This window comes from Triturus cristatus, chromosome 11, assembly GCF_964204655.1.
Source record: "Triturus cristatus chromosome 11, aTriCri1.1, whole genome shotgun sequence".
NCBI lineage: Eukaryota > Metazoa > Chordata > Amphibia > Caudata > Salamandridae > Triturus > Triturus cristatus.
The window spans coordinates 836,219,658-836,238,877 of record NC_140594.1 but is presented as its reverse complement, the minus strand read 5'-3'; the positions used below and the strand labels follow the sequence as shown (position 1 = coordinate 836,238,877).

The following is a 19,220-nucleotide window of genomic DNA, read 5'->3' as shown; positions in this document are numbered from 1 at the left end:
AATGTAGTTTCTGCTGTTCTCTCATGTCGACAGATATACTTGTTAGTTGCGTGCGGTTCATGCACGATCGTTAGGCAATTACGGCGTGACGGATCATCTGTATGAGACCAGCTGGTCTCTCCAACAGAGGGGCGGGTCAACAACTTGCACAAAGTACCGGGATAGTATCCCGTTCACGTAGTACTGACACTGAGACCACGTCTCTCTCTCTTCCGATCACGGAAGAAGAAGTCGGCACCCCACACGCCTACCTCGATAGTGATGACTCCGGGGAAGGTCGGCGTTCTGCTTCCTCCTCCTCCTCCGTTCAGGCTGGTTCAGTCCTTTTCCGCGATGCAGCGATATCGCGCGTCTGGGTGGCTCTCCGGCTATGATGAATTATCGGCTCCGAAGGAGTCGACCTTTCCCCTTTTACGCGCTCGGCGGGCGTAGCACGAGTCACATGTTGTGTCTCTCGCGCCTCCCGTCGGGAACTGTAGTCTTTTGATACACCCACCCGCGGCTCTCCGTAAGTCCAGGCCGGCGGTGCGCCGTTCCGCGGATCATGACACTGACATTACGCGACATATGTCCACATTGTCAAAGTGAACATCCGAATCAAGCCCACGAGGGTTCCCAACTCAACTGATGTTAGGTGGTTGCCATATTTCCAATCCGAGGCTTTCACTTGACCACTTAATGCATTGTGGGAATTGTAGTGCTGCTTGTCTTCGAATTAACCATTTGGACTAAAACACCTAATAAATCCTCTGCAACAGAAAATCTTTCAAGACTGGAAACATGGTGTCTTGATGACATTGAAATTTCATGATGCACTGTGAACGTGCCAACTTTGAGATGCACTAAGTAGCCAATGAGGGCACCCACTACAAAAAGACCCCCTTTTCCTTGAACAGGTCAGGGACCACAATGATGACAAGACCATCCCAGTCAGGTTCGTACAGCCCCCTAGCTGGCAGACTTCAGAAAGAGACTCAATACCTGGCTCTTTGACGGAGACAGAGCGCCCAGGTACCCCTAGAGGGGACAGTGTTGTACTTTACAAATGCTTGTTGATTGATTGAAATGTGTATCGTACTTATTTGTCTGGTCAGTGCTTAAGCTATTGGTGTCAAACAACGGTCAGTAAGTGCCAGACACATCCAAGATTTGCAGGATATTCACGAAATCCATTTGTGCAAGTTATGGTAAATGAGAACAATTTACATGGTGGTCATCTGTAAAATCTGGCATCAGTGGACCAATGTAGGACAGCCCTTGCTCAGACACTTCTAGCGATTGAGAGCCTTGAAAACATATTAGAACAACCATGGGCAAATCCAGTGGGTCTCACCTTTTAAAAGCAATGCAGATGTATTGGCCTTGCTAATGATTATTTGCCTATGCTGTTCCACATGGCAAAAAGAAGAAAATGGTTGTTTACACACGCAGAAAAGGATCGACTAAATATCACATCCTGCTGTTTCATTGTACATTGAAAAAATCTAGAACTTGCACAATCCATTTAAATACTCATTTACAACACCTCCTACACAAATTGAAATTAATTAACTGAAAGACATGGAATTTCCCCCAGGTGGTACAGTAAACACAACATTCTATTTACAGTACGCATCTTCCAAATGTAAATTGCTTAAACTCCATTAAAACAATCAATGCATAAAGCACACTAAACCCTTGAAGCTAAATCTCCAGCAACAAAAACGGTGTTAAAAAAAACTTTGTGTGTCACACAACTCCCTCAAACAGCTAAAATGTGAAACACCTGACAGCATCCATACTACACCACATCATGCAAACAGACGACCGCGAAGTAATTCCCCCTCAGACAGAAGCGAGAGTCCCATTAACCACAAGAGCTATACTCTACACCCACAGCGCTGCCGGCCGCACAAGCGCCTCGGAGCAGCTTAGCTCACCCCTTCAAGCAGCTGCTTTGTGGCCATCTATACTTAGAGGAAAACCATTGTGTTGCTGTGTACAAAGAAGCGGCATCTAGGCCACAGCCTGGTGGTTGAACTGGAAAAACCACTGTGGTTGCTTTCAAACAAACGGCGCTCCTTCTATTATGTGTTTCGAGGTAACGGAACAAGCGCGCGGGCGGCCGTATTGAGCAAATATGGTACAACGCACAAGCTGCCCAAGCACGCACATCGTATTCTGAAACCATCAAACAATAACCTTCTGAATGTTGTATAAGATGTGGGCAGAAGCGTCTACAAGCTAGGTAGAAAGGCTAGGTAGGCAGTTAGGTAAGGCAAAGTAACACCATTTGACATAGCAATGGTGACACATTTCTACAAATGGGCTAAAAGATTGCCTTTTTCAGTGACGAGTTGTTCAGTTTATTTGAATAGCGAGTGTTCACAGGGAGTGGAGATAAGGAGATATTTGGTAGAGAGCAAGCGAATGACAAACTTAGTTTACGAAGCAGAAGAGAAACCAAGCATTGGCCGCACAGCAGTGAAAGTAACACGGCCCTGCGAACGTTAAAAATTATCGAGATCAAGCACGGCGAGCCAAGCGATCTGTGGTGGGGAGGGGGAGAAGCGGGAGTTGTGTGACGGAGGAAAGACAGATGGCGGCTGCGCACGTGCACGCTCGCGTGCACGCAAGCTTGAGGCCACCAAAAGCCTGTGGCAGTACTTTGAAAACCCACACACTAAATGTCTCGCAGAGCAGCGCATGCGCTGGCTCAGCGAGACCTAACAATGTCAAAATAATAAAATAATGCTGCCACACATTGTGCCTTATTATGCTGCTAATCAACCTTTTCATGCCACATAATTTACCCTACCCTGCCACATAATTTGGCCCTCACCTGCCGCGTCATTCCAGTGGCCCTGCCTGAGGTGCTTTTTTGTCTCTGTATACATTCCAGGGTGCCAAGTGACGGATGCCTTAAAAGCAAACAAACGAGTTCGTCATACCACATAAAGGTGCTTAGGGTAGACAGGTTAATGTTTTCCTACATAGTCTATCTTTTTTTTGTGATCGTGTTTCATGTTGCTGTGTAGCCATGCATGCAGAGGAACCCCTTTCTATATTACTCTTATCCTAAATCAGAATAAATGCAACATATACAGTCTTACAATAATAAGCTTACTTTTGACAAGTAATTAACAGAAGCAAACAAAATATGGAGGCCGTTGGCCATAAAGGAATGGTGGTGAGATGGACGATATGATGGGGACCTTATCAAATAATGCAAAACACATGACACTGATAAGTGAGAGGAGTCAAAGACTTCTAGGCTTCTGATAGAGGTATAAATGAAAGAGACGGCTCTCCTGAATGGAAAGGGAGAGCTGCAGCCACCTCTGTTCCTTGCATCCAGCCCCTATTCACTGTGAGTCTCCATATGTAACAGGCCAAATGAAAAATATACTGTCTGTTATAAATTGCGTTACTGGTTGACTGGGGTATGAGCCCTAGTCAGACAGCAACCAAAATCCTAGTGAGGGTAAGGCGCAAGAAAACCCCAAATTAACCTGTGCTCACCCCGCTGGTAGCTTGGCACAGAGCAATCCGGTTTAACTTGGATTCAATGTGTGAAGTATTTGTGCAACACTTCAAACCGTAAAAGAGTGAAAACAGCTCACAAAAAGATTAGACACCAGGTTAGAAAGATAGAGCTTAATTTAATAAATAAAACGGGACCAAAACTACAAAACTCCGATCCACAAAACAGGCGTTATACATTTTTAAAGAATAAACTGCAATATAGCGCTTAAAAGTATTAAGTGCCAACCTAGGTTATCCGATTGCACTGGACCAGGTCAAAGTCAAAAGTTCGGACTGACTGTGATGGAGCGCGGGCCAGCTACAAGGACCCAGTTAGGCCCGCTGAGCAAAATTACCTTTAATCCTGGGTTGTGGAGCATTGCGTAGATCCACATTGAAGATGTTTTGTGCAGCTGAAGCAATGCGTCAGTCCCATGTTGTGGTGAGGCTGTGGTGCGAGGTCCTGTTTCGTCGACATTGAGAATCCCGTCACAGAGGGCTTGCGATGCAAAGTCCGAAGTCTGGGATGTATTGCGCTGTTGGGCCAATGTGTTGGTTCAGAGGAGCTGAGGATCTGCGATGCGGAGTCCACCATAGTCATCGAGGCTTCTGCCGCTGAGCAATACGAGGGCCTGCGCCGAAGATGCATCATGCAGTGGCAGTTCCGATGTGGCATTGGGTTGCGATGTGGGTCTTTTGTGCGAGTGCAGTGATCGTTGGTTCTGCTCGGATTTGCTGCACACAGCAGAGAAGTCTGATCTGCTGGATCCACAAAGGCTGAGAGAGAACCTTGCCCCACTTCCAAGGGTCCAGGCCTGCAATGACTCCACTTGGCAGGAAAGACTCGCAGGTGGCAGAGTCCAGGTGAAGATGCAAGGTTGTTGGAAGCCCGTTATGTCACTGAGACTTTAGTTCAGGGGACCAGCAAACTAGCCCTTTGAGTCGTTCTGAATTCTGGGTTCAAAAGTTGCGGGTTCAGACCCTCTCACCCCAGGCAAGAAGGCAACAGATTGGCACAGCAGGGTGGCAGTTACTTTAGAGCAGCAGTCTTGCAGAGTAGCAGTCCTTATAGCAGCACTGCAGTCCTCTTTCCTGGCAGAGTACAAACAGGTCTAGAAGTGAACTGAAGTGTTGGTGTCTGAGGTCCCTGTTTGATACAGAGTTTTGCCTTTGAAGTGGGGAGAAGCTTCTAAGTGCACATAGCCCTGCCTTCCTGGCTCTGGCTCCAGACTAATTACAGGGGGTATACAGCCCTTTGTGTGGAGATAGGATACATCCTAAGCAGGTACCAGTGAGGCCTAACTCGGCTCCTCCCTCCCATCTGAACAGTAATGGGCCATCAAGTCACACCAAAGCTCAGGAGATTTTCGTCTCTGTTGTGCGTGCGTTAGCAACGCGATCCCGTGACCCTGACCCGGAAGTACGCGAGGAGGCGAATCGAATCAAATCAGGAGCTCGGAAGAGCCCGGAAGAGATGTCGTATCAACTATTAATTACACCTATCTAACGATCCAACGTTGTTTTTGCTGGGGGCGCCGAAACGCCGAAGCGCTGAATCCGGGCTGAAACCGGGTAGACACGAAGGCCAGGGTGCCTGGAGTGGTTACATTGCCCGGTGTGTCCGGCCTCTAGCGAGGCGGTGCGGAAGGGCACGGGAGGCATAGGGGACGTCGAGGAGGACGTCTATCTCTTCTATCTCTTCTTTGATGGTGGTGAATGAAGCGGAGCAGCGTGGAGTTGCCATGCAGTGTTTAAAGAGCGCAAGTCATTGGTGATTTCACAAGTGAGATAAAGTGAATCTGGCAGGGAGAAGTAATCTGCCTTCAAGAAGGGTCCCCCATGTGCAAGAGGGGAAGGGCACGATCACGGGTTTACGCGTACCGCACAACAGAGGTAAGTGAAAAAGCCTTGTTTTTTTAATAAGCATATTTTGGTCGCTACCCCTGTCCTAAGGACTGAGTTTGGAATTAGGGGGTAGCGCCAGGATTGGCACAGGAATCTGGTTAGAGAGAAGTTGTGTTATAATTTGAAGAGTCGTAAGATGGCCTCCAGGAAGAATAAAAGCACACTGGGACATATCCAGAAGTTAAAAGAGCCCTCCATAGATCAAAATGCCTCAGGAGAAAGTTTGTGCCCAGGGACAAAACCTAAACCAAAGCAAGTGCAGAAGAAAAAAGAGAACATTTCTAAGGTGCCATCGCAAGTGGGTCACAAGGGGGACACAGCATCAAACTCCCTGAATGACTTTGTGGGGAAGCATTTTAAAAGGGTCTTTTCACCGGCAAAGTCTTCAGCTGCTGATGTAGAAATAGTAGGGGAGGAATCATGGAAAGGGGATTCCTCCTTAATTTTTGATGTTCATATGATGGCTTCTGCCAACTTGGCTAACAAATCCCTACAGTCCTTATCAGGTCATATGGGACTAATAATGTCACCACGATTATCTTAATCTCCGAGATTGTCATCACGGTGTGTTTTCCAGGCCACCCAGGGAACAAATAGCGGGGACCTAAGGCAAGATGAGGAAGAAATCCCGGACTCGGATGCAAGTCCAAAGGGAATGGAAAGAAAAGGACTGTATGGTGACCAGAATCCAGTGCTCAAGGGCAGTAAAGGCTGTAATCATTCTTCTGAGCTCAATTTGGAATCCTCAGCAACACCGGCCTCCTCAATGTTGGAACTAATGATAATGCTGCAAAAATCGCTTCAGGGGCTCCTAGAAGTCACAATGCTAAACCATGACATTTTAAAAACACAGAAATTGCATCTCTTTAAGATTGAGGGGAAGTTACAAGGTATCAGGGGCCAAATGCCTTTAATGTTAAGACCAGTCCCTGACCCCCAGCCTCCTGCCCCGGTTGTGGTGGGGGAGGAGATTGGGAACGTAGAACCCCTAATTGCCAACAACGAAGTTTATATTTCGAGATGGCCGATGTTGGTAAAAAGAAGGGGAGACTTTATTAAAATGGGGGAGACCAGTAGGAAGAGGTGATCAAGAAAAGGGTAATGGAAGAGTTGCGAAAAAAAGGAGGGAAATGGAGAAACTATTAGGACTAGCCAAACAAAAGCAAAAACTAAAACCTTTTAAAACCCTGAGAGAAAGAGTGAGAAAAGTACGAACGGAGAGTTCAGAGAATCCAGTAAAGAAACCAGTAACAAAGGGGATTCATAGTAGTAAACAAATTTACCAGGAGAAGTCAAAGTATATAAAGCATATAGCATCTAATACAGTTAGAAAACCTGGCATTACTACAACCCTCAAAGAGAGGTCTTATTTGGGAAACAAATTAGAGGAAGGGGTTAGAAATAATACCCGACAGCCTCTCAGGGCGCCCATACTGGTAGGATTGGAAGGCAAAGGGAATAGGTGGCTATATTTCGAATAGGTGAAAATGGGAAGGGGGGTAAAAAAACGAAAACAAGGTTGTTTTTAAATAGGTCCCATCTCCTTAATTCATTCACCCTTTGCCCTAGTTTGAAAGGAATAGGATCTAAAGACCTCCGACAGGTGGGCTTTCATTCAACCACCGATGGAAAAGAGCTGACCAGGGTACAAGTTTAAAGCAAAACAAAAGGAAATGATGGACGGAGTGTTGAACATTGCAAGCACTCACCCCCTGTCAACTGATCTGGGTTTAATCCATCACCGTTCTTTAGCCCACTCTGCCACCCCAGTTCAGACATGGCCATATGCAAATCAGTCTGACCAGGTGCCTCATGGGAACAGTCCTTGTTCCCATGAGGCACAGGGTACAAGTTTATTCTGACTTGGTAAAGATAGCCATAGAGAAGGCAGAGAGAGAGATTTTAAAAGAAGAGATTAGGTTAGTACCCAAACAAGAAGTAGAGACAGAACATAATGTTTTGCAAAAGAAAGTTTTTTTAAAGTATCATGCAGGTTTAGGAAAGAGGCAAGTGAGATTATTAGAAAGAGATGTAGGATTAGGTCCGGGAAACCATAATATAGTGATAAACAATTCAGATATAGAAGAATCCTGGAAGAATTGGAGTAATAGTACAAGCCTCGCAGGCCCTTCCCAGCGATATCTAGAGGAAATTGATGAAAACGGGTACCTTAGTGATGTAGAATAGGTAACTGGGTTGCCGCATGGCATAAAACTGGTCTCTTGGAATATAAATGGATTAGGAAATCAAATAAAGCAAGATCTTGTAAAAGACCTGGCAAGAAATAACGAGATCATCTTTATCCAGGAGACCTGGCTATGCGGTAATCCTCCCGTAGTTGATGATGGCTTTCGCCTATTCCACTGCCCAGCAACAAAACCAAGGTCTGGTCGTCCAGCGAGTGGCTTAATGACATTACTATCCACAAAATTAGTGAAGAATGTACTTCAACTCACTGTAACATGTACATGGTTGCTCGGCTGTAGGATAGCCCTAATGGTTACTGATACAAATTATGAAAATATGTTGCTTTTAAATGTATATATGCAATGGGGAACCCAGGAGGAATATGGTGTAGAAATGGGACAGCATGGAGCGTTCAAATCCAAATGTCTTTGGTAAGATTCTGGAAACGCCAGGATCCAGGCGGTGTGCAAAAGGACTCACAATGGTGCAGAGAGGAGATTCAATCAAGTAGCCTTAAATGGGCAAAGGATGTAAGAAGCAATCTCCAGAAAATAGCAGGGCGCCTTAAGGTGAGCCTTTCGCTGCAAGCCCTGGAAGTTGATTTCACAAAGAGAATGCTTAGAGAGCAAGGGCAGATATATTCAAAGTCGTTGGACTTTGAATACATGGAAGCGAAAAAATCAGTTCAGTGGCTAAAAAGCTCATGGGTAAATGAAGCTTGGTTCCCGTACTTGGATATCTTGCCCAATCAAGGGTTAAGATATGAAATAAGGGTCAGAGTTAGTATTAATCCCTGGAAGACGGAAGAAAAAATAAAGGCAGCATTGATTCAATCAGATGGTATTTGTAAATGTGGGTTAGGAATAAGAAATGACATTTTGCACATATTGCTTGATTGTACCTGGGTTTTAGTTATACGGAAATTGTTTTTACGCCCCTTACTCTTGAAACACGAGGTAAGCTCTCTCGCCCAAGCTGTTAGTCTACTTACGGAAATACCATCCTTAGACATTGCAATTGCAATGGGAACATTTTTGAAAGCAACAAAAGATTTCGTAAGGGAGAAATTAAAGGAGGGACATTGATTCTAAACATATTTTAGTGTTCTCCCACTGAAGAGTTCTAGGGATTTAGTGTTTTTACAAATTTCATTTAATGAATTATGATTGTATAAGGGTGTTACCTTGTTTTTAAATGTATTTTAATGGTAACTTATTTTGCTATAGAACTTGTATTGTTACCAGTAGTTGGATCCTTATTGCGCTTTGTGTATTGTTTAAAGACTATGGTCTAAATAAACAAGTTTCTCTCTCTCTCTCTCTCACACCAAAGCTCCTATAGTGTGTGGCTGTCTAAGAGGAATGCACAAAGCCCAACTGTCAGTTACACCCAGTCATGTGACCAGAGACAGGCAGTAGATACCAAGTGGCTTTGGCAAGAGAACGCCAACTTTTTAAAAGTCACATTTTCAGAATTGCCATTTAAAATGCGACCTCACAGTAAGTTAGGATTCTAAATTGTGATTCCAGAGCCACTAAATGAGTTTTTCACTAGCAGTACATGCTAAACTTAAAAGTACATGCCCAAATTTTAAATACACTGCACCCTGGCCTTGGGGCTGTCCAGGGCGCACCTTAGGGGTGACTCCTATGTATTAAAAAGGAAGGTTTGGGCCTGGCAAAATATTTAATTTGTCAGGTAGAAATGACAGTTTAAACTGCACACACCAGCTCTGCAGTGTCAGGCATGAAACATGTTTACAAGGCTACTTAAGTGAGTGGCACAACCATTGCTGCAGGTACATTGTTAGCATTTCATTTACAGGCCCTGGGCACATTTAGTGCCACTTCACTCGGGACACACAAGTCAATTATATATGCCAATTGGATATTAGGCAATGTGACCATGTTATAGGGGGAGGGCACAAGCACTTTTGCACTGGTTGGCAGCGGTAAAGCGCACAGATTCCTAAGGCCAACAAAATCAGCAAAAAAATAGGAGGAAGGCAAAAAGTCTGGGATTGACCCTGCAGAAAGTGCTACGTCCAACACCGGTTATGTCTCTTTTTGTTTGGCCCTGTCCAGTATGCATGCATGCAAACTTCTGTAACTCATGGGTGAGATTGTGCTATGGTCTGGTGATAAGCGATGTGTGAATGATGGAATGAATTGTGATTAACTGAGAAGATTAGTGGGATGCTGATTAAGTGAGTGATGCAGAGGACGGGAAAGTGCGGCTGTGAGGACCAGCTTGCATCATAGCCCAGGTAGAGAGTTTCAGTAAGCTCAAAAGTCTGGCCAGGGCAAATTCCGACATTCCAAAATTCTCAGCAAGCACTGTATGCTTCTACACAAAGTTATTAGGTCTGGCTTTGACACTAGTGCGATAGTTCATCTTTTTTAATGTAAGTGTATGCCACAAAAAAAAATCATGCCACCTCCAAAATGGAAAGCCATATACTTGCAATAAATAAAATTGCATTTTTTAAACAAATTAACCATTGAATATAGTTCTAACAGAACAGCATGTGCTTCCTAGAAGGCAGGTGTATGTAGAAAAGATATAGAGAATGTTTATAATTTTAAGGTACATCACAGGAAAATGATTAATCTTTGTGGTGCCAAGTAAACAAACGTACTATTGGCTTAAATTTACTATAGCCTTAAGAGATAGTTTAAAAACACAAAGATGAACAAAAATAGAAATAGAAAAAAGAATGGAAAAGAAGAAAACATTTGCGAAGTGTAAGGGAAGTGGGCTGTCCCATTGTCCAAAGCAGTACGCCGGGAGGGGGTCCGGGGGATTTGGGGAGCAGAAGCATAATGTGAATGTCAGGTGGACAGATCAATGAAGGAAGAGGGCTAACTCTAAGTATATATAAATATTTATATATACTTGGAACACTCTCATACAAAAGAGCAAAAGGTGTGGACTCCAGGCAAGTAAAAACTCACTTTATTTCTTTAAATCTCCATCACCATGTGCGCCCTGACACGTTTCGGGTGGTCCCAGCCTTTATCAAAGTCTCAGGTGGACAGATTAACGGAGGAAGAGGGATAACTCTAAGCCGATCTCAAATATATATATATATATATATATATATATATATATATATATATATTACCTACTGGCGATCACCAGTAGGTAGTTATAGTTAGGACCTATTTTCCATAGGATATCTGTAGCATTCTATTTGGAATAACTTTTGCGCCAGTTGACGAATCTTCGCGAAATGTTCAAAACTTTTGGCCAGCTCCGGTCCGCTCCTATCCTGAAAGTCTCGGGATGATTCATGTAGTGGGGGCTGAGAATAAAGGGAGGTACCCAAAATGCGTTTTCCCCATGCAATTTCCCATAGGACCTTTAGCCGCAGCTACAGCTCGAACTGCTGAACGGAATTACACCAAATTTGGCAGAAAGATAGACCTTGGTTCAGAGTCGTGCCTTTTGCTTAAATGGTGTAAATCCGTTCAGTAGTTCCTAAGAAAATCTAAGTCACATATATATCTGGGCGGAGCCTAACCACACATTTCATCGTGAGATCTGATTGGCTGTCAGTACTTCATCCAAGAAGTGTTGGGAGCCATCTTGGGACCAATATACATGATAGCACCTCATTAAAAAGCATTGCAGTTAATAGAAGGTTTTAAGACTTTAGTTACATTATAAATCATTTGTTGATGGTACCATACTCATTATGTTAGTAATTGTGGTGTGTTCTAAGGTGATTTTACCATGTGAAAAAGCCTTCTGCTGTGATATCATGAATCATGTTTGAGAGAAAACTATTTTGTCATGCTTTCCCACAGTGGTTTGGAAGGTCATCTATAAGCTAAACTGAGAGCATATTTTCTGTAAATTCACATTATCTTTCTCAGTCATGTGAGAATGAAGTCTGAAATTCTCAGTAAAACATGTACATCCAACAAGGCCAGAGACTGTCAGTTGATTCCTTTGTGTTCTACTGCAGCTTCCCAGAGTGTTCTAAAGAACAACTAGAGCGCTTACTGTCTTACTTATGACAAACTTATGGCAAACCTGAAGCCATTTAATTTAAAACGTAACACAATGAGGGGGTTCGTTTTACCATAGAAATTATGATTAGTGCTGAAGAAAGAAAAATTAGGGCACATTTTGAGTGACTTCTCAAATCCTCTTCTATTTCATTAAAAACTTCTGACATGCAGACTGAAAAATGCACTTTTAGTACCAGCAGCAGACTTCCGTGGTGAGCAGCAGCTTTACTACAGTGATCTAATGAGCAACTAGAGTGCTAACATTCAGAATTTATGGCAAATGTGTGACATATCTGAATACCTTCTTGATGGAATCAAAGTAAAAAACTGAAAGCATTTCCTACTTGGGAAACTGCAGTAAATGAGGAAATTAGGAAACTTCATAACAAATAAATATCCTAAAATGGCCACCAGAGACAAAAGAGCCCAAATGCAGCACAAATATCACCCAGATGTAGCCCCCATGTAGCCCAATGACAGAAGTGTGCAAAACACTTATTTTCTGTGTTTTTGTAGTTTTATATAGTGCAAATTTGTCAGATATTGGAGTGCTTTACATGAGCATTGGTTACATCACACAAGATCAAAATTATTTTGGTTGTAGACATGGGGAGATTAAGTGATTTGTCCAGAATCACAGAATGTTGAGCTGAAGCAGAAACTCCAACCTGGTTCCCCAGTTGCAAAGTCTGCAGCTCTGGAAGTAACACCACATCCTCTACCCTAAGTGCAACATTTAATCAAGTGGTCAACTGGATAAAAAAATATAAAGATAACAAATGATTTAAAAGTGCTTTGTCGCTATTTGAAAACTCGGAAAATATGTCCTCATTTTAGTTTTTTAGAGCACTAACCATACTTTTGATGCAAATAAGACCCTCTCATATATGTAATTTCTAAAGGAAATGCTCTAGGTATTACAGTTTTGATTACATCAAGATGACGTCAGGCGTTCCACACTTTTGTAATAAATATAGAATGTTAGCAATCTAGTTGTTCATTAGGATACTGTTGAGAGGCAGAGGCCAGGGGCACGGACTCTGAAAATTGAAGGCAGGTAGAAGGGTGCAGAGGCAACAATTTGACCACACTGGGCAGGCAGGAAGGGCAGTGGCAGCACAACAGACTATGGAGGGCAGGCAGGAAGGGGGGCAGGGGCAACACACCAACAATACAGGACTGGCAAGAGAGGCTGTGGCAATATAATAGACCATTGTGGGCAGAAGGAAGAGGCAGTGGTAGTACAACCATACATGTCAACAGACCTGATTCAGCCAGGAAACGTCCAATGTCTTTAAGCTCAAATGGTCTTTATTTGATCTGTCTCCTGTCTACAATCTCCTCTTTTTCAATGTAACTCAAAGGGGAAAATCAATACCCCAGTTTTTTTTCAAAATCTCCCTCTTACCAAGTTCAAAATGTTCGCAAGTATGGTACATTGGATCATGGAAGGTAGGAGGAATTGGGGTAGGGACATGGACTTGGATAACAGAGGACAGGAGGGACATGGAGAGGTGCACCAAACTGACCCTACAGGGCAGGCATCTGGGTTTGCAGCAGCACAATACACCACACAGGGATGCGGGACGGGAGTGCAGCACAACAATCCATAGAAAGCAATAGGGAGGGGACAGGACCATGCACATGGACAACAGAGAACAGAGGGGAAAGAGGCAATGGTAGCTAGCTGACCATAATGGACAGACAGGAGAGAAAGCTGCAGCATAACAGACCATCAAGGGCATTACAATGGAACAGACCAGCCAGGAGGGAGGGAATAGGGGTCTGCGCATTGAAACAGAGGGCTGGGGGCAAGGGGGCAGGGCAGGAGCAGCAAGATGACCATGGATGTCAGGCAGGATGGGCACTAGAAACAAGACACACCATGGAGAGCAACAGTGAGACTATGATGGCATACACACAGACCAATGAAGGAAGGTGGGAGGGGGTCAGGGATAGCTAGCTGACAACACAGGGAAGGTGGGAGGGGCCGTGGCAGCACAGAAGACCATGCATGGCAAGAGGGAGGGTTAGTGGCAGCACAATGGCTATGATGGGCAAGAAGGAGGGTGCAGGGGCATGCACAACGGACCATGGAGGATAGAAGGGACGGTTCGGACCTGGGCACAGACAAGAGAGTTCAGGGGAAGGGGCATCACAACAAACCATGCGGGGCAGGCAGGAGGAGCAGTTGCAGCACAACAGACCAGGGAGGGCAGAAGGGTGTGGCAGTAAAATGGACCATGGAGGACAGGAGGAAGGGGATAGGGGCATGGAATGTGGACAGGCAGGGTGGAGGTGGCAGGGACAGGTTACTGTCATCTGACAATGCTAGGCAGATGGGAGGGGAGTGGCAGCTCAACAGAACACTCAGAGTAGATAGGAGTGGCAGGTTCATGAAACATGGTGGCAAAAAGGATGGAGCAGGGGCATGCACAAAGACATCAGAGGGCAGGGGGAAGGAGAATAGGGGCAGCAAGCTAAGCACAGAGGCTAAGCGGGAGGTCAATGATGGGGCATAGAATTGGGCAATGGAGGGAAGGAGGAGTGGACTGGTACATCATGCTAAATGGAGGGCAGTGGCAGCACATCAGACCATGCATGGCAGGAGGGAGGAGGCTAGTCCATGGATTCAGACAACAGAGGATAGGGAGGAGGTGGATGGGGCAGCAAGCTAACTGTTCAGAGAAGGTGGGTATTAGGAACTTTATTGTTTTTAAAATGTGTGTCTGTGCGAACTACTTAAAAATGAACAAGTATGCAGCTTAATCTCACTTTTATTCAGGAAGAAGAGGACGTTTGTGACTGTGACTCCGGGCTCACTTGGCAAAAACACCCCCGACACTCCACCCCCATCGCAAAATGCAATGCCCGTGAAAAGGGTAGGTGAACGCAGTGTTATATAGAACATAGTCCTGAGAGCACGATTGAAAATGAAAACTAGATATAGTGTATGGTATAAACTATGCACCAAAAAGTCTGATATAAGATGAACCGGAGCGTGAAATATAATATGCAATACATTGTGCGCAATGACTGATTCATTGGAGAGCGCGAGATAGCACAGGCACTAGCGCGTGCTATGCGATATGCGCCTTGGAGTGTAATATGCACAGGGCAGTGTTACATAACCTAACTAGTCTCTAAAGTTGTAATATAAAATATGTGCTGGGGAGTGTAACGTTGCATATGCACTGTGACAAAGATATGGATCCCAGATTGTAATATGTATGGCATAGCGCTGTATGTTATAACATAGGCATCGAGGAAGACACGTTAGATGGGGCAATATAACCCGTGCAAAGGCAAGTGTGGCATGACATATTCACGGGGTGGTGTTACAGTGCACATGGGCTAGAGAGTGTCATAGCATACGCACTAGCTGGTGGAATACAACACAGAGGTGTGTGGCACTCGGCGGGCACTGGTGGGTGTAACACAGCATTGGGCTCAGCCAGGAGCGTGCTGTGACTGAAGTGCGGTTCGTCTCCTTTCCAGAGAGTAAAATAAAAAGTATTACACATCCGGCGGTGGATGTGTGTTTTATTAACCGTGAAGGGGGTTTCTTGCATAGTTTTGGTCGAATTTTTGTGGAAACCCCTTTGAATGGCTTGGTGTGCGTGTATATTAAATGTGCCCATCAATAGCTACCCATGTTTGTATAAATAAACGACAAGGGTGTCTATTTGGAGAGTACCCACCGGCGGGGGCGCCGGCATTAGGCACGGTAGGGCGTCAGACACGTCAAAGCTTCACTAGCGGTGTAAATACATTCCACGTGGATTCATTGTATGCATAGTCGCCTTTTAATAAATATCACGCAAATCGTCATGGTGATAGGTGTCTACGGTTTGTCCAGCATGTCTTAGGTGTTTCTATAAACGTATATTTTTTTTAATTTATAAAAAACAAAGGCCAGCCCCGGGGGATGGGGTCCCTGGGGCCGATTAAGGCCTTGGAAGGGGGGCCGCGCGGCGCCTTCCAATTTTTTTTTTTTTGCAAAAAGAAAAATTAGAGGGCAGGCCCTGGGGGATGGGGTCCCCAGGGCCAATAAATTAGAAAAAGAAGGGGGGCCACACAGCCCTCCTTCTTAAAAAAAAATATATATATATATAAAAGATTGGCATTGTGCCGGAGGCCTCGCCCCCTCCTTGCAGCACTCTGCAAACGCGCCCCCTGGCCAGTTGTAAGTTGGGGAATTAATTCCCCTTCAATACTGAGGGTCCCTGAGGGCCAAATAGCCCAACAGGTATCTTCGGTATGCACCAGGGAGCTGCATTGCAGACAGGTGTTCTGAGGCCACGCCCCTTATTACACCTCTCTGCAACGCAGCTCTGTGGTGCTTACTGGAGGTACCTAGTGGGCTAGTTTGACCATAGGGACCCTTAGGATTCAAGGGGTCTTAATCTCTCAACTTAGAACGGCCACAGAGCGCGTTTACACAGTAGTGAAGGGAGGGGATGGGGCCTGAGGTGACGTGTGCAAACACGCCCTGTGGCGCATTTTAAGTTGGGGAAATAATTCCCTTTCAATCCTGAGGGACCCTGGGGGCCAACTAGCCCACCAGGTACTTCCAGTAAGCGCCACTGCTCTGCGTTGCAGAGAGGTGGTGCAGGCCGTGCCCCTTTTTACACCTCTCTGCAATGGCGCTTACTGGACGTACCTAGTGGGCTAGTTGGACCCTAGGGACACTCAGGATTCAAATGAACTTAATCTCCCAACTAAAAACGGCCACAGGGCGTGTTTACACAGTGGGAAAGGGAAGGGACGGGGCCTTAGGTGACGTGTGCAAACACTTCCTGTGGCACGTTTTAAGAGGTAGTTTTAATCCCCTGCCCTTTTATATACTAGGGGCTTACAGAGGAGGTCATGCTAATCACAGGGGGACCCCAACGCATAGTGTTCCCTAGTGGATGTAGGTGTTTTCACTGTATTCTGAGTGTCTTTTAACATAGCACTGACTCTAGGACTGGTTAGTCAGACTCAGTTACCACCAGTATCCGTCTGAAAAAGTTGAGGGTACAGGATGATTTTGCAACAAGGTTTCTTTCTGCTCTTCTGTTTGTTCTTTCTGCACGTTATCCTTCTTCCTGCACTTTTCATAGTCTTTGAGGACTTCAGTTGCTTCTTTCTGCATTTCTTTTTTTTCTTTCTGTGCGTTTTTTCTTCTTTCTTCACATGTCCTATCTCTGTAGGCATAGTTAGAAATTAGCATTTAAAAAACCTTTGAAATTCACTGAAAAAAACATAGGTTTCAGGTGCGTTATAGTTAGCTGGACTTTTCACTCGTACAAAACCATTGAAATTCCCCCGTTATAGTTAGTTCAGCTAACTATAACTCGCGCGCCTGCAATGCATTGCTGATGACGTCACATATTACATCCCTCATGACATGGTCAGTGACATCACTGATGACATCACTGATGACATCATCCTTGTGATAGAGTGGTAGACCTCCTCTCACCCTAATATAACCTTTCATACACAAATTCAAAAATAGAAACTAACATTTTCAAAACAATGGACATACCAATACCAGTTACAACAACCTATTCAGTAATTCTAAGATCCACATACACATCCACTCATTCACCAACCGTCATATACAGTCACTCATACATGTACTCACTCATCATATTTACTCATACACCTATACATCCTGTTACACAACGCCACTCATCCATAGAGTTAATCACACACATAGTCACTCATGCTAATAAAAAATCAAACATCCATTTACTTGCATATACAGTTAAACACACACCACCACACTTACTTCTACAGAAACTGACACATACTTAGTCTTTTAAACAATCACTTATAGAAACACATACTTATTCAAACAGGAACTCTTCCAATCTCTCACTCTCACATATACTCACTTATATACACCAATAGTCACATATACTAGTTTAAAACATATATAGTTACTCATAAAGACACTATTGAGACAGTCATTCACTCACTAACACACCCATGCACACACTCATCCACCCACACAGTCCTGCACACATGCTGTCTTCAACACATACAAACAGTGAGTCTCTCATTCATGCACCTATGCACTACGTAATACCCCCCACCGAACGATACAGACACTCATACTGATACTCAAAAAAACAACTAATAACCTATTTAGACACTCATGTAGCTAGTCACCAACCCATGCAGCCACTTATACACGAAGTGAGAGACTGATACAGATATTTACATATTTAAACATTACTCACTAAGCCATGTAATCACTAAGATACACTTAATCAGTCAGTTATACAATCAATTTTTCAAAAACAAATCATCCATTTAGACACTTATATACCCATTTATTCTTCCATCGACCTTGAGATATACATATATAAAACATATTTAATTTTCAGAAAAACACTCATTCACTGGATGATGTCATCAGTGATGTCATTTGAGATGTCATCAGTGATGTCACTGACCATGTCATGAGTGATGTAATTTGTCATGTCATCAGCAGTGCATTGCGGGCGCGCGAGTTATAGTTAGCTGAACTAACTATAACGGGGGAATTTCAATGGTTTTGTACGAGTGAAATGTCCAGCTAACTATAACGCTCCTGAAACCTATGGTTTTTTCAGTGAATTTCTAAGGTTTTTTAAATGCTAATTCCTAACTATAACGTGCCTGAAACCTATGGTTTTTTTCAGTGATATGTTATTTCTGATAATTTCTTTGATTACCTAAGGATGGCAAGACAGCTAAGACAAAAGAACGTGAGATGTCGTACCCAATCCGCTGACTCCTGGAAGCAAGACCCTGAAGGACAGCCATTACCTTTTGCCTCAGGTGAATGATTCTGGTTTACAACTGCACAATAGAGAAAGGTAGTGGTACCCAACAGAACCCATATCTTGATGAATGCCTCTAACCCCTCATTGATAGGTTAGAAACGTGTCATTCACGAAGATATGAAGGGTCCCAATTATCCATTTTGTTTCTTTTAACTTGGTGACAAATGTACCAGAAAAGTTTAGAATTTTCTTTCCCCCTTAGTCCATTTTCGTTGTTTCTCAGCAAGTCACATAGACAATTAAAATATGTGAAAGATGGGTTTCCAGTGGGCTTGGGTCAAGATGTACGCTAACTCAACATTTAGATCTGAACATTATGGGCCATATACACAAAGGTACATTTTTTACTGTTAGAACCCCTCTCAGAGCCGCTCCGTACGGTTGAGGACTTTTACTCCTGATGCCCTGGGGCCCAACCTATATGGATCCTGCTCAACTGGGCCAAGTACTCTTTCTGCACTTGACTCTCTATGGTAGCTATGGCCGAACAGCCAGTTTTCCTGGGAGGAGAGGAGGGGAGGTTTGATATAGATATAGGTCAGTGAACACGACTCCTAATTCAAATTGCAAACATTACGAACAACAAATAAGTGTCCAGCCAAATACTTACTTTTATAAGAAAAGGTAGTATTTTATTTCTAAGTCTACACAGGCAAATTAATAACATTCACAAGCAATAACATTTCCCCTGAAGTTGAGGCTCTAGTCTAGTAATTGTCAGGCAGATCCACATCCCACCCTCTTTCATGTAACATGTGCGCCATTCACCATACACCGGTGGTCAGATCCA

The 19,220-nt window shown here is 44.1% G+C and overlaps 1 protein-coding gene across 3 annotated transcripts in view; it reads left to right on the top strand.

Annotated features, from left to right (window-relative positions):
* Positions 1–4,945: 4,945 nt before the first annotated feature.
* Positions 4,946–19,220, top strand: part of LOC146785503 (uncharacterized) — a 213,389-nt gene continuing 199,114 nt past the window's right edge. For all 3 annotated transcript variants that reach the window (XR_014970426.1, XM_085633352.1, XM_085633351.1), the window contains exon 1: positions 4,946–5,397. Coding sequence is in view for 2 of the 3 variants with exons in the window: in XM_085633352.1 (XP_085489478.1) it covers positions 5,344–5,397 (54 nt within the window). In the remaining variant the exon portion in view is untranslated. The remainder of the gene's footprint in view (positions 5,398–19,220) is intronic.